The 15229-nt window shown below is 50.4% G+C and overlaps 1 protein-coding gene and 1 long non-coding RNA gene across 7 annotated transcripts in view; one reads left to right on the forward strand and one right to left on the reverse strand.

Annotated features, from left to right (window-relative positions):
- The window catches only part of LOC110397184, a 30067-nt gene extending 17140 nt beyond the window's left edge, over window positions 1–12927 (forward strand). The window contains exon 2 of the long non-coding RNA XR_002437595.1: window positions 8559–12927. This is a non-coding gene — a long non-coding RNA (uncharacterized LOC110397184). The remainder of the gene's footprint in view (window positions 1–8558) is intronic.
- The window catches only part of WNT7B (Wnt family member 7B), a 98264-nt gene that overhangs the window by 82319 nt on the left and 716 nt on the right, over window positions 1–15229 (reverse strand). For 2 of the 6 annotated variants that reach the window (XM_021393157.1, XM_021393163.1), the window contains exon 2: window positions 13737–14738. In XM_021393157.1, the coding sequence (XP_021248832.1) occupies window positions 13737–13807 (71 nt within the window). In that variant the 5' untranslated portion in view covers window positions 13808–14738. The other 4 variants (XM_021393166.1, XM_021393154.1, XM_021393185.1 and 1 more) reach the window with 4 other exon arrangements.

The following is a 15229-nucleotide window of genomic DNA, read 5'->3' on the forward strand; positions in this document are numbered from 1 at the left end:
TTAAGGTTCAGCACAACAGGTCTGATTCAGAAATGTTCCCCTTCCTCTTCATTCCCCTTGAATTTCTCTCCCTGAATCATTGGACTATGATACAATTTTAATGTGGAAAGTTTTGTGGGTATGTTTTGTTTTCTTTTAAGTTCAGAAAAGAGAAGGTAGAACCAGAGGGAGAAAAAAAAAAAAAAAAAAAGCATCTCATGGTTGAAAGGACTCTTTTAACCCTGAAGTCACATGGCTTGCTGGCCAGCAGCCAGGGGAGTCATGAGAGATGCTGCCATCCCTCCATGCTTCTTAACCATGTCCTGCCTGCCACCAGCCAGTGCCCCACAGCCTGGTATCACAGACTAAAATTGTGTCACCTTTAGGTAGGCTCTCCCCAGCCGGAGATGCCCTTGGACTGTTGCAGATGTCTCTCCATGGTGCTGGGGATGCTCAGGTGGGTGCTGGTCCCACAGGCACTCAGTGCACTGCCTGGCAGCCACCCCTTCCCATCCCAGAACAAGTGGAATGATCCCTGTCCCACTCACCTGAGTGCTGGAAGGCCTAATTTGTTTACAGTCCTTGCATGAAACCAACTATTACTAAATAGTGCTCACGTTTTATAAATATGTCTTACTTCAGAAAGATTAGGAGGGTGGATATGAATTCAGGCCCAGAACTGCAGTACTTAATCAATTTAAATTAAGTGCCCTTCTAATTGTTTTCCAGGCCCTGCATGCAGGCAGGAAGCAATTTCTATCCTAATGGCTTATGCTTCTTTCCAGGTTCCTTGTACATAACAAGCAGATGCTTTTGAAATGCTTCTCCCTCAAAAAAAAAAAAAAAAGGTTTTGTTTTTGTGTCAGCTCTTACTAGCACCAGAGGCCATAATGATTTTTTCAGTGGCTCACAGAACTTATGTCTGGCTTTGTCTGACACAGAGGAATGGCTTACTATTAATATAGCTTTTGCTGCATATTCCCGGGAAATATAGCTACATTCTCTTCAACCTGCGTAATGAGGTGGCCTGTGCCAAGCTGCAGGATGGATGCTGGGAGAAGAAGCCCTGGGCTTGCTTCAGGCATGGTTCTCCTTCAGCTGCAGGAGAGCTGTTCCTGCTTTGTCAGCTCACAAGGTGGGTTACAGCCTCAGGGAGATAAACCTTAGGCCTTCAGAGCTGAAAAAGTGAGATTTATGCTGGTGGTCAAACGGAAGGAAACCCTTCTGGAGGCCTTTGTTGGGCATTCTGGATGTGCTCTGGTGGGAGCAAATCATCAGCATTACCTTTGTGCTTTGTACCGAAACCACGAACCTTCCAGTAAAGGCCCTGGGCTTCAAGCAGTTTTCAGAAAAGGTGCCATTGGTGAGCAACAGGGTGGCCCTACCTCAGATAAGCAATGTGGGATGCAGTGGAGTGACCAGTGGGCTTGGTGCCACTTCACAGGGGAAAGATCTCCTGCCACATGTTAAGTGCCTGAGGCTAGATTTTGCCCTCGGTTGCACACTTGCTATACCACTGGATGTCCCTTTTCCTAATTACTTAGGAGCTCAGGGTGAAACTTGACCTTGTACACAGAGCTGGAACAAAGACCATGTCACCATGATGCTTAAGTGGGATTTTTGCAGTAGCATGGATTTTATTCTTTGTGGGTTTCTGCCACAAGGGAAATCTGATCCACAAGCATAGGCTGGAAAGAAAATAGATGTACGGCCCTGTAGCTGCGAAGTGGGTACAAACTGTATCCGCTGCTGTAACTATTTCCAGAAAAAGATACAATAGCTTTCTAACTTGGCTTGTCTCAGATTTTCTAGAGAAGGTATGATTGGCTATACAATATTTAACAGGAGATAATTATCTTGCTGTCAAATCCTAGTGGAATCAATATTTTTTATTTGTGAGAGAAACAACATTGTCCATAGCTGTCTTAACTTACAGAAACTGTCTCTGCTGAATAAGGCAGCACTGAGCAAGGCAGCAAACCTGCAGCTAATTGCACTATCAAGAAAATTGTATTTTAGAGGAGAAACAGAACAGAATAGAAACACAGAAGAATTCAATTTGGTGCTTTGTATAAAGGTTTGTCCTAACAGCACTCAGGCCATAACAGAAGAGAGAAGTCACAGAAACACTTTGCATATGGACAGATAAACCTACTGAGAACATTCTCTAAGTCTCTTTATCTGGAATTTCTTCACGTTTACACCAGCTGAAGTACTTGAAATGCTCCTTTGTCATGTATTTTAGCAAGAACAAAGATGTAGGAGCTGTCTTGAAGTACCACCAAGTCCTATGCTCTCTTTCACAAAGGAGGGAAAACTTATCTTTCTACCTTTGGGCAGGACTGAAGGGAAAGTAAAAGAGGTGGGGAAGGAGCCAATAGGCCCTAATGAACTAGAGGCTATTCTCCAGCAGCCTGCCTCCCTGGCTCTGCTTCCAGAGCATGCCTGAGCCCCTGGTCCTTCTTAGCTTCACCTGCAGCTGTCAGTGGCAAGTTCACTCAGCTCTTTGCCACTGTGCTCATAGGTGCACATAAAAATCCCAGAAGTCATGGAGATTTTGCTTTCATGCAAAATCTCACATTTCAGTCATGGTTCTCATGACAAGACACTGGTCCCCATGCAACACTCACGTGTACAGTGTGAATGTCATACTATGAGTGTTATGGGCCTGACTTGGGGCAGGTTGGAGCAATGCTGTTCAGGAGGGCACTGAAGCATCAAGGAGGAAAGAAGAAAAAGATAGTGAGAAAAGTCAATCGGGCAGACAGACCTGGAGTTGCAAAAGACCATGCTAGCAGGTGTTTCACCAGCATGAGTGAAAAACTGCTGAGAGTCCACTGTGGGCAAAATGACCTGCTGAGGTTCTGGGCTGAAGAAATCAGGCTTGCAACATTAACCAGTTCCACAATGCCTGGTGTCAGCACGTCTGAAGAGCACCTTTGATCTAGAGCTGGTACCTAATTTCTGCTGCTTGTGGTGACCTGGGAGGGCTATGGCATTTAGCTATGATTTGGGGAATCTCACCGGCAGCATTTCAGTCTGAATTTTGCAGCTGCATGCACTGAGAAAATACTTGGCACCATCATACCTTTATCATATCGTATTATAAGGCATACAATGTGTATTTTTTGCATTGAATAAGTGTGTTTGTCAGTCTAACTGTATAATTGCAGCTTTCTTTGTCTGGCTCTTTAACACCTCCTTTGAAAGATGTTCCCTTCTTAATGTGCTAGTGTATCTGCTTTTAATATGACCTGCTCATCTGAATATTTAATGATGCTTTGTACCCACCTGTAATATTACATTAGTAACACAACACATGTAGTAATTCCAGGCTGTCATCCTACGCATTCTGGATGCTGCCACCTTCTCTTATAATTACTTGTCGTGACTTCTTAAACTTTAAGTTGTGCTAGAAAAGGAATCCCCAGAACCCGCTTGCCTAGTGAGAACAGGGAGTACATCCAGGCACACCTGAATTCAGGGCTATCCAGAACAGGTGTGTTTGCTCTGAAGCAGGCACGGAGGAGGGAGGCTGCCCACATGCTTATCAGACCTCTTGGTTTTAGACAGGGAATTTTCATTTGGGCATTTTGGAGAAATGGCAAACTTTATCTTCTAGAGCTATTAAGAAGTCATATCACTGTCACTCTCTCAGTTTTATGTGGCAGCTGCAATAGAAACAGCTTACATCAAGCAAGTAAACCAAGCCCACAGCAATTGTGGCAGCCCAGCACACAAAATTGCTTTATTTTTCTTGTTTCTCCTAAGCGAAAGAAAAGATTCTTTAGGAGATCCCAAAAACAGTCAATATGCTTTCAGAGTTCACCTGTTCTGAATCTAAGCCTACACATCAGCTGGGAGGCAGTACAGTTGAAGTTTTATTCCAAATCCCCTTCTGAATGAGTATTGTGACAGTTCTATGTAAATAAATAAGTAAATAAATAAAGAGTATCTAAAGATTTCAGCAAAGTTCTCCTTGCACTCTGGATGCTGCACTAATAGAAGCTGAGAGTAAACTTGCCCTAAAGCATGCACAGCCCCAGCAACAAGATGAACAAGGTGCAAGAGCAGGGAAATGATGGATTTACACCATAACCTGGGGATTGAGCCAGGTACAATCCTCTTCTGACAACAGTAAGTTTTATCTCAGAAGCCAGCACTGTTCTGGTCCAACAGAGATGGGAGGAAAGGGCTGGATGGTGACCCCAGCTGTGACAGTTAATGTGAGAGTGTCAGTCACACCAAGGGGCAGAGTGGGGATGTTGTGCCACCATCCTCTTGATCCTAGGAGCCGAGAGCAGCTCACTCTTCTCTGTTTGTGCAGCTCCCTCCCACACTGCCTACATTCAGAGACAAGCTTCAGGGACCATCTCCAGCAGTCCTAATCTTTAGGAATTAAACCTGAGTCCTTTCCTGTAGGCATATGAAGAATATGTGGTCCTTCTAACCCTCTTCCCACAAGCAGGGAGAAGCCCTGTTGTGAAGGAATTATAGGAATTACAGAATTATAAGGACATGGCAGCACCAGAAGAACAGATCCAAAACATGCAGTCGTTTTTCTCCCTCTCTATTTTGTAACCTGCCTGTAATACCTACTGGCTAACATACACTATTTGCTATGTTGTTGTCTTAGAATACTTAGCTGAAGATTTATTACTACGCACACACACTTTTACATGCTATTCCCAAGGAAATAACTGAATTAACTCTGTTTACGCATCAGCAGATAATCCTTGAAATAAGCTTATTAAGAACCAACTCTCATGCTGCTACTGAAGGCACCCAACCCTAAAGATGAGCAGTGAAAGCAGAACAAATGGAAAGCCAGAACAGCACTGTCTTCTTCAGATGAAGCAGCTAAATACGTGTCTGTATACAGACACATGCGCATTCAGACACACACTACAAGAAACAGTGCCAAACACTATTATATATAATGTATATTATCCTGTTTTTTAGATATTTCTACTAATAGATATTTTTAGATATTTATACTAATTACATCGATATTCTAAAATGTCAGCTGTATACTTTGAATATGTAATTGGATTATCAAAATATGTCCAGAGCATTAATGTGCATCAATCACTTGACTGCTGCCTGTTCTATCCAAAGTCCGTTTGCTTTTTTGACAAGTCGGACAGATCACTGCTGGTTCTAAGAATGTTCTCAGTGCCCGAGCACACCGAAGAAGATTGCTGTACCAGAGGGTGTACTTACAGCACAGGAATCGATTCTAGAAAGGGCCTTTTTTATGTTCTTTAAACTAATTCTGGGTGTAGTCTGCAGTAAATTCACTTTCTTCCCGGCTATTGTGCCCAAACACAGGTGCCTTTTTCGCTCTACACATCTCACAGTCTCCGTTGCCTGGAACGGGCTCTGCTCGCAGCCCTCTGGCAGGGCAGGCGGGCCGGGCCGTCATCCCAGAGGGACCGGCAGCTCGGAGGGAGGATGCAGGAGCGGCAGCTCGGAGGACGAGCGCGGCCAAGAGAAGACAGGAACCTCAGGCGCAAGGGACTGACGGTCCATAGGAGCTTACTGACTAGCGGCTTGGGAAGCATCCTCCTCTCCAGAGAGGAGAATCAGACAGATAATGCTCTAACAGACTCTACTATGCTTTAATCTTCTAAAGCTAGCATTAGTAAGCCAGAGAAGTCTATTTACCCACAAGACAAACACCACAAGTCCGCTAGGCTTCTCTCCATTGAGCACCGAAATAACTCCTCGTTCTTTAACCCCCGAGCACCGCGAAGTGCCCGCCTCGCTCCGGGGGCGCTCCGGGGCCGCTCCCGGGTCCTTGGGACCGGGGGTGGCCGGCAGCGTCCCACGGGTGATGATGGATGGACCGGGAGACGTGCGCCGGTGCCGAGCTGCGCTCTGTCGCCTTTCACCTCCTGATCCCTTTCCCTTCTGCTCTGCTGGGCTGCAATAGCCCCGCGACCGCGGCCCCGGTGACCGGGGGCGGGCAGGGGGAACCTTTATGTCCCCTCGCCGAGTTCTCATGGGCGCGGGGCAGCGCTCAGCAGATCTCTGAGCAGCTAGCTCTAAATAAAGCAGCCATCGCTTCCCTTGTATTTCCCCTCAGCAGTCGCCTTAGTATTATTATTATACTTCTATAGCTTTTGCTTTCGGACCTTATAATTATGTCACACAGCAAGGGAAACCGCCAGCATCCCGGCATCTGGCGTGTGGTTTAAAACTTTTGTTTCAAGATTCGAACTATTTATAGATGGAAAACTTTGTAGGATAGTAATTTCCTACGGTTTTGAGGAAAAAAAATGGCTACGTTTATATTAGAAGGGTATATTTATTTATTTATTACGACTTTTCCTCCCTCTTGACAAAGCAGAGAGCAGTGCCGTTTCTTTACGGGCTATCGGGTCGCCTGCCGGGCTGTGGAGGGCAGCAGACAGTTCGGGCTGATAGCAGCATCCCACTGGGTCGACCCGAACGCTGCTCCGTAAATCAAGCACTCTTAAAAATCGGTAGCCATGGCATGTGCGTTTCATTACGAGTTAAGAACATAGGAATACGCTTCATCGTTTCTTTTTATGGGTGTGTTTATTCCTGCTTTTCGTGCATAGTGCTGGGTTGTACTTTTCCCTAGCCCACAGAAAAAATGCCGACAGAAGGACTCACACACGTGCTTGTGTGTGTGTGTGCATGTGTTGCCTGCGTGTATACAGAAACAATCAGACGGGTGGGTGGGTGCGTGAGTGGATAGGTAAGTAGGTAGGTGGATAGGTAGGTAGTAGGTAAGTAGACAGGGAGGTAGATAGGTAGGTAGGTAGGTAGGTAAGTAGACAGACATATAGATAGATAGATAGATAGATAGATAGATAGATAGATAGATAGATAGATAGATAGATAGATAGATAGATAGATAGATAGGCAGACAGAGAGACAGAAATCCACAAGCACCTAAGAGCTCACATTTTGCACCCACCGTGGACTGAAAGGTCTTTGTTCGGCGCTGGGCTAGGAGCGAGAAGAAACCTCCCCGGCCCCGCTGCGCAGTTGGACGTGGGGCCGGTGGCACAGGGGGTGGCTTCTCCACTGCGGGACAGAGTCCCTCGGGCACAGCCCGCTGTCTGGCCGCTGCCCTCAGAGACACCTGGGCCGATCCTCTGTCCTCTCCCGGGGGGAACCGAGCTCCCAGGGAGACACTCACGGGAGGGAGCGGGCTCAGGCTGTCAGCTAGCTCCAGTGGCCGGGGCCACCGCCGGCCCCAGCGCCCTCTTTTCCCCGCTGCCGTCTCAAAGCGTGCTCACTCCTTGACTGGAGTGCGGGAGTCCTTGACAGCTCCCCGGCCGCCCCTCCGGGCCTTGGCGTGCGGCCCCGGCCTCTCGGCTCTGCTCGGCGACCGCGTCCCACAGCCCCATGCCCTCCTCAGCCGGCGCCCGGCCCCAGCCCCGCAGAGCGCACGGAGCAGCCCGATAGCTTCTCATCTGCCGCAACGTTCAATACAGATATAGATATTAAAAACAAGAGCCCGAAACTCCTTGCAGTCCCACCCACCGACTCTGATTTCCCCCACCCCTACCTCCACCCCCTTCCTCACAAGGAAAACGTCCTGGAGCCGGCTCTAACCGCGGGACTGCAGATCCCTCCCGAGCGAAAAGCACCCGGCCGGCAGCGAGCGCCTCCGCCTCCGTTCCGCCCGCCCGCGGCCGCTGCTCTCCCGGGCTGCGCGTCCCGGCGCGGCGCCGCACTTCCCCCGCCGGGAGGAGGAGCCGGGGCCGGAGCCCCTGGGGGAGCCGCGGCTGCCCCGCTCCCCGCCGCCCCCCGGGTGCCCCCGGGCAGCCCCGGGAGTTACCTGGCGGGTCCCCTTCCCCTGGCACGGTCCGACCGGCACTGCCGCCATCACCATCACCATCCTCACCACCACGCGCCGCGCGGAGCTGGCGTGTCCCGGCTCCCTCCGTGTGCGCGTCGCCCCTAGGTAGCTGGCGGGGCCATTTCAAACAGAATTTGCAACCAAAAAAAAAAAAAAAATCTGGATCACTTACAGGTAACTCCCACTGGTAAGGATGAGGAAAATCTGAGGGTAATACACTGAGAGTAACACACTGCGAGATGAAAAAAGGATCATGGCTGAGTCCCGTTTACACTCGTGGAGTTCGCTTCCTTGGTTATTCCTTTCTGGCCCCCCCAGGTCGTAACTCCCCACCCTTTTTGGTGTCAGCTGTGCCTTGAATCTGAGTTGGAATCCAGTCCCTTGGGCTTGGGGGGGCTTTGTTTGTTTGTTTGTTTGTTAGTTTGTATTGGTGGGGCTGGTATTCCCCTGGCGCTAATGCTGCTCCCGGGACAGAGTATGTGCTGCTGCTGCTGTTCTCGCTGCTGCTGCTGCCTCTGGGCTCCTGCCTGTCATGTCTCAGTGGTTGGAAGTTGTTACAGTGGGTTCTCGTGTTGGAATGAGGATGGTTTAAGGGATTTGGATGGCAGAAAGTGCCTCTCTCTCTCTCCCCCTCTTTCTGCAACTCTCCTGAGACTCGGGGCTGCCATTGGGCAGTCAGTCGCTGCAATCCGCCTACTTTTTTTCTCTCCCTCTCTCCCCTTTTTTTTTTTTTTTAAAGGAGAGGATGACAATGGCGAGACACCGCTCCAGCCTCGGCTGCAACTCACCCGCGCTGCCTGGCCGAGCTCGCTCCGTGCACCCCACTCCCTGCGCAGTGCTCCCCGGGGACACCCCACTGGAGGAGCAGGCTGCGCGCTCCGCGCCTCTCCTGCTGGGAGATGACCGGGACAGCCGGCAGCTCCCGATGAACGGCTCTATCTCGGACGGTGAATGGCTCTTTCGGCCCCCCCGAAGAGCTCCCGCAGGCGCTTCGCTCTCGTTGCCCCCCGTGTTGAAAATTAAGTTCTGATTTCAGCTCTGTCCAAAATTCGGCTTTGGTTTCAGGGGGCTCCGTCCAAAAGAAATAAAAAAAAAACCGTGTAAGTCGTGGCAGCGTGAGTGAGTGAGTGAGTGAGTGAGTGAGTGAGTGAGTGAGTGAGTGAGTGAGTGAGTGAGTGAGTGAGAAGTAAAGGCAGCTCGGAGCTTCCTGATGGGGCCGGGTTCCGCTGGTAGAAGGGAAGGAAAGCAGTCGGAGAGAGCTCCGGGGGTAATCCTCCGCTTCTGCTCTCCCCTGTCTCCTTCCCAGCCGGGCTCTCCCGGCAGGTCCGTGTCGCTACCGGGCAGAGGCCGCCCGTCCCTCGCCGCTCCGAGCCCCGCTGAGCAGAGCCGCTCGCTCCTCCTCCGTGCCTCGACGGCGCTTCTCTCTTCGGGTGTGCGACTGCAGACCTGGGAGCTGACGGAGGGACGTGCTCCCGGATGCCGGGGTTTGAAAACGAAGCCCGAAAGAGGAATGTGGACTGCGGAGAGTTTAGCTGAAATACAGTCGAAATGAACGTGCAGCGGGCTCCGACAGACCCTCGCTCCGCGGGGGTTGCGGAGCTTGTCTCGGGTTAATTGCCTGATATCTGAGGGAGCTATCTTGGCCGAGAACTCTTCCCAGCACCCCGGGGGGACCTCCCCGAGTTAACCAGTCCCTGCACACGGCTGCTGCAGGCTCTGCGGCACAACGAAATATTCCTTCGGGCGGAATCGCAGCTGCAAAATTGGTGTAAAAACGTCGTCTTTCGCCGAACACTCGATAAGGATCCCCTCGGGGTTCTGTTTCATTTAAGCACTTTCATCTGCATGCGTAGCGCGTGCATGTGCTGGAGCCATGAGTGTCATTGTAGGAAACGCTGCCCTCGATTAATAACGGGGAGAAGCTGGAGCCTTCCAGAGATTATTTACACCTAGAATCGTCTCCTTTATTTGTAATTCTTCTTAAAAAAAAAAAAAAAAAAACTAAAATCGACGTGTTTTTACCTCTTTAGGTGCGTACGTATACCTGTAAACCTCGAAAGCCAAAGGACTATGCATGCCCTCTGCTACCTGTCCCCTCTCAGCCACGTGAAGTGGCTGTGGCAGCCTTGCCGAGCGCCAGCTGGATAGAGAACGGGGGATGAGGTTTGATGGCTTGTTTGGAGCACTTGTTCGGCTTCAGATATATTTTAAATGTGCATCTGCTTTGAAACATGTCCCTGGGAAAAACGAAAAAAAAAATAAAATAAAATAAAATTGAATTCTAAAATCGAAAAGTTGCTGCTGGCGTTGGAGCACCGGGAGGTGAGGCTGCAGGGTCTGATCAAGCCCAGCCCAAACGACAGCGCTTTGCCATTCCCCACAGCTTCGGGGCGAAGAGGGATTCTTCCACAGCAGAATCGTGGAGTCGGAGAAATCTCGTATGGCATCAACCAAATCGAACAGTTCCCCTTCGGAAGATATTTTTTCCTCGAAAAATAGGGGCAGTTATTACATCGGAAATTTAGTAGTAACGATGCTGATGATAATGATAACTTGTTAGGTTCTGTACAGATTCTTTCTATATGTGTGTCAGTTCGGGACAGAGAAGTGCACTTGTTTTGTCAGATTCGTGGTGTGGCATTGGAGGAGCCAATACTGTCGGTAACACCTCACATGGGCATTTCGGTATATGCCGCATCTTCCCCAAACACGTGTATTGTGGACAGAATAAGAGCAGAGCGGAACTGGAATGGTTGCCGACTCCCTGCGACAGACGGCAGATGAGGCAGTGCAGACATGAAATAAGCATTTCCCTTTCCATTCATCTCTTTCCAGCTGCGGACTCTCTCCGTCCCCGAAAAGCGCCGTGTCCGGAAGCAGAGCATGTCGGCAGCTCGGGACACACGTCCAGCCGGCACCGCGCTGTCCTTCTTCCTGCTGCGAGCCGCCACTCCCTGTACCCCGCACCGCCACTAGCACAGTGCAAGGAGAAGGGGGCAAGGCTGAGCAGCGTGCAATTAGCGGGGTCGGGTTGTAAAAGGCGGGAGGGGCTGGAACCGCCCCACTCCGCCCCGAGGGGACTCGAGAAGACGGGTATTTCGTTGAGGCTGGGCGAGATAAAGGGGAAAAGGGGCGATTTGCCACCAGAGCCCCGCAATGCCTGCGGATCCGTCCTTCCGAAGGTCGCATTGCTCACCCTCGGAGCATCCGCTGCCATTTGCATCTGTGGCACAGCTGTGATTCGTGACTTCCGATACGTTTATTAATTAAACTGGAGCTGATCGCCCTGCAATTTTCGCAAGCGAAATTCCCATTTCAATCCAGCCGCTAGCTGAGGCCAACGTGTGAGCGCTGCAGCCTGATCCACTCTTCCCACCCACCCCCAGCAGCGTGGAAGCCAGGCTGGGCGCGGGCAGGAACACCACCTTACACCTCACCTTCTCCGGCAAAGTGCAAAATGGAAATGGGAAGAACGAGAATTCCACGTGAGGAAGGGAGGAAGGAAGAAGGAAGGACCCCCTGAGCGGATCTCACTCTGTCCTCCCAGTTGGAAATAATGACTTCCCCAAGCCACGCTCTCCTGGTCCCCTGCCCTGGCACCACCAAGCTGCTGTTCCGCAACTGCACACACAGACAACTGTGTGTTACATTGCTCCCCTCCCCTAGGCTCATGGTTGGCACTGTCCAGCCAGGAAGCGTAGTTCTTAGCACGTTTTATTAGGACAGGAACACGTGCTCCACAGCAAATGAAATGACTGCATAACTCCTTGCTGTCTCCATTTTCACTGTGCAAACTAAACTGAACGCACTGGAAGACAAAATTACATTTTATCTCAAGTAACTCCCTTTTTCTATACACAGAGCTAGCCAGAAAAGGTATCATTACTCTAAGAAGATATGGTTTCAACAAAGTGATAGTTCCAGTGGCTGATAAAAGAGGAAATAATTGCTTCTTACATGCCCAGCCTGGAAGTAGCCCTGGATCTCAGAGAGAATTTCTGTCCTATTGTTCAGAGAAAATGAAGTATCCTCATCGCCTTACAGACACGGTGATGGATCTGATGGGATTTCTGTAAGGGCTTTTACTGTTCCTGCCATCCATTCAGTTTTGCTTCCAGGCTCAGTTCAGCAACATTCTTGTGATTTTTTTGGTCTGAACCCCTTTCTAATATAGCCAAGCTCATTTTCTCAAGTAAATCTGCATTGCACCTTGTAACGTGTGCCCAACCTTCTGCTCCCTTTAAAAACAAAACAGCAGTGAAAGCGAGCGCTAATACCATTACCCCTTATTTTGCAAACCATTTTCTCGGAGCTCCTCTGTCCTCCGGTGACTTGGGGTGGGGAATGTGTTTCACGAAGCCCTTCAGCTACTGATGAGGTACCCTGATCATCGTGGTGCTTAATTTACGGCTACACAGTCCCACCACCCCGCTTGTCGTCCCAATCCACGTCCTTCTGGAGGACGACAGGGACTATCGCTCATAGCTAGGAGGAGAGCAGGTGATATTCGTCCCGCAGTCCCCTCCTGTCTCTAGCACCGGCTGATCTGGGGCGCAGGGGCCGGGCCTCCGGCGCTAGGGTATCGGCCGCGGGGCGGGCTGAGAGCCTTGCCCAAATGACGAAATGTATAGCTGGGTAGACGGCTGAGCGAACGCAGTCCGGCTGGTGCTTGCCGAGCAACCAGCTGGGGACCCTCCGGCAAGAAGAAGGCAAAAGCCGGGCTGGGGAGGGAGCTCCGGTGGGGACAACGTTTCCCTTCTCCTCCCTAGGAACCTGGTTTAACACCCCTGTATCGCGTGACCTTAACCCCTGGCCGCTGCTTTCTCCCTCCGGCAGTGCCCCCCCGGCAGCCTCCTGCTCCCAGGGCAGCTGCCAGCAAGGCCGGGCCCGCCGCTCTCTGTGAAGGGGGCTGCGGCCCCTCGTCTATCCCCGTGCTGAGCCGTGCCGGGGAGCCGTGGGGATGGGCCCAGCCACTCGGAGCTGCCCTTTCGTCCCGCTTCTTCCCTATGTTGGTTTCAAAGCGGGAAGAAAGCATTTTAGGATTGCAACTCACCTTATGCATTCTTGATCATTAAAAAAAAAAAAAATCCCCCAGCTATGCAAAGACAGGATCTTTAAAGTGTTTGTAGCTCGACAGGTAAGGACTCGGCTGCGGCTCAGGAATGTGGAAATTCAACTCAAGTCAGCCTACTGCGACGAGCAATATTAATAAGGGCATACAGGTAAGGGGGAGAGGCAGAGGGAGAGGGGGAGAGGCAGAGGGAGAGGGGGAGAATCTTGGCAACTGCAATAACAACGCGATCTCGCTCTCTGCGATCAAATAACGAGGAGCAAAGCCCGGACTGCCCGCAGTCCTCCCGGCACGCCCGGCCCGCAGCTTGCCCGTCCCGGAGCTTATCGCGGGGGCAGCCGGGCCGCTTGTCAAGCTCATTTCAACACGTCCGCCTGATGGATAGAAAAGCAAATTGTGTCTAGGCCTCCATAAAGCAAATCCCTGAGCGCAGGTTCAGAGCAGAGATTCCCCCTTCTCCCGCCCCTTTCTCCTTTTTAATACTTAAGCTCCGCTCTATTGTCTCATCAGCAGCGGCTGAGTTAATTCCATCAGGCTTTTTTTTTTTTTTTTTTTCTCTGTCCGAGAGTACTGTACGCCAGAGATAATATTTAAGTTCGCTTGAGCAGCACAAAGCAGAGGGCTCCGTGCGGGCATCGCCGCCTCAGTGCCTGTCCCGGGAGCGGGGCGCGACGCGGAGTGGCTCCAGACTGCGCTGGGGCTGCGCCCGGGGAAGGGAGCGGAGGGAAACCGTCGCTTTCCTGCCTTTTTCGTTTGCTTCTTCTTCGTTTTCCGTCGCAACGCTTTGTTCTCAGCTCCGCAATAATGTGACCCAAAAGACAAGATTTGTCATACACGAGGACTTACCCTAATTTGACATAGATGACTCCAAAGCATAGAAACACGTAGAAAATCCACTTCCGAAAGTTTCTGTGCATGATCTAGGGAATGGACTGAGCCATAAAAATTGCACAAAAAGTCGAATTGATCGTGCCGGTTAAATCCCAGTCAAGAGCGTTTCGGAAGCTGCCCGGGAGCAAAGCCGGCCGAACTGCACAAAATCAGCGGCGTGCAGACAGGCAGCTCTTCCCAGAGCCATGGTGACCGAACCTGGCTCGGTACTAAAGCTACAGAGGGAGGAAAATAGAAAGAGCTGCTCAGAACGGTAAAACAAAAAACCCGAGGCAGACGGTCTGAGGGAGAAAACGAGCATGCACTGATCTTGATCAACTGCCTCATAGAGCCCCGAAGTTCAATGTGTTTTTACTTGTTCTGACTTCCCCAGGTAACACTACGTATCTTGCAATCTATGGCTCCAGGTAGGAGGATCTCTCTCTCTCTCTCTCTCTCTCTCTCTCTCTTCTCTCTCTCTCTCTCCTGCTCTTCCCCCCACCCCGTATGTGTCAGAATCTAATACATGTCTTATCTGTCTGTGCGGGTGTGTGCGCGAGCTGGGAGTTTGTGTTTCGGGAGGCACGTCCTGCAGCCGCACTGTTTAGGGAAGCACAAGAAACGTATCCACAAAGGCGAATAAAGGACTCGTCGCCCAAATCTGCAGCGCTTTTTCATTTCCTCTAGTATAGTAACGCTGCTAGATTTGTAACGCACGGAATTCCCAAAGGAGATGGTTAAACTGTTTCCTTTTTAATCAAAAAGAGGCAGGGATCAGCCAGGGTTGCTCACAGCTCCATATCCTAAATGCGGCATGTGTACGCCCGGGCTCTTCGGCTATCTGACCTTGCTGTGCACTCACAAATGCCTGTCACCAAATTCGATTTCATTTTCCACAGTAAGAAAACATTCTTCTTCCTTTTAAAACCAGATATTCTTGGCTTTTAGCAAGAGTTTGGGATATTCAGTTTGCTGATCCTAGGGAAAATAACCAGGGAGAAAAAAAACACTTTGTGTTCAGACACGGTCAAGCAAAGCTTCTGTCTTTTTCTTTTCTTTTTCTCTTCCTTTCTCTCTGTGTTTTTCTCTCTCTTTTTCTCTGATTTCAGAGCTGCTCAGTTTACCCCCGCATTCTGTGGAACTATCTATTCTAGTCTGCTACACAGTGTGCGCCTGTCTGGATCGCATACCCGCATGCACATGCACGCTGAAAGCGCACTCAGATACACGTCTGTGGGCTGCGGTAAATTCTGCAGAAGTGGACAAACGCGTGCGCTTGTGCCCATTTATACCCACAAGCACATCTCCGTGCAATAACAGCAAACGCGGATAGCTCTGGGCATCTCTGCCTGAGAAAGTATTAAACCCACATCAGTGAAGGCTGAAAGGAAAGGGAGCAGTGACAAGCAAGTAAAAGAGCCTGAACACAGAACTTCATCATAAAGTATCTGTCCTGATGGAGAAAACAA

This window comes from Numida meleagris, chromosome 1 (genome assembly GCF_002078875.1).
Source record: "Numida meleagris isolate 19003 breed g44 Domestic line chromosome 1, NumMel1.0, whole genome shotgun sequence".
NCBI classification, from domain to species: Eukaryota; Metazoa; Chordata; class Aves; order Galliformes; family Numididae; genus Numida; species Numida meleagris.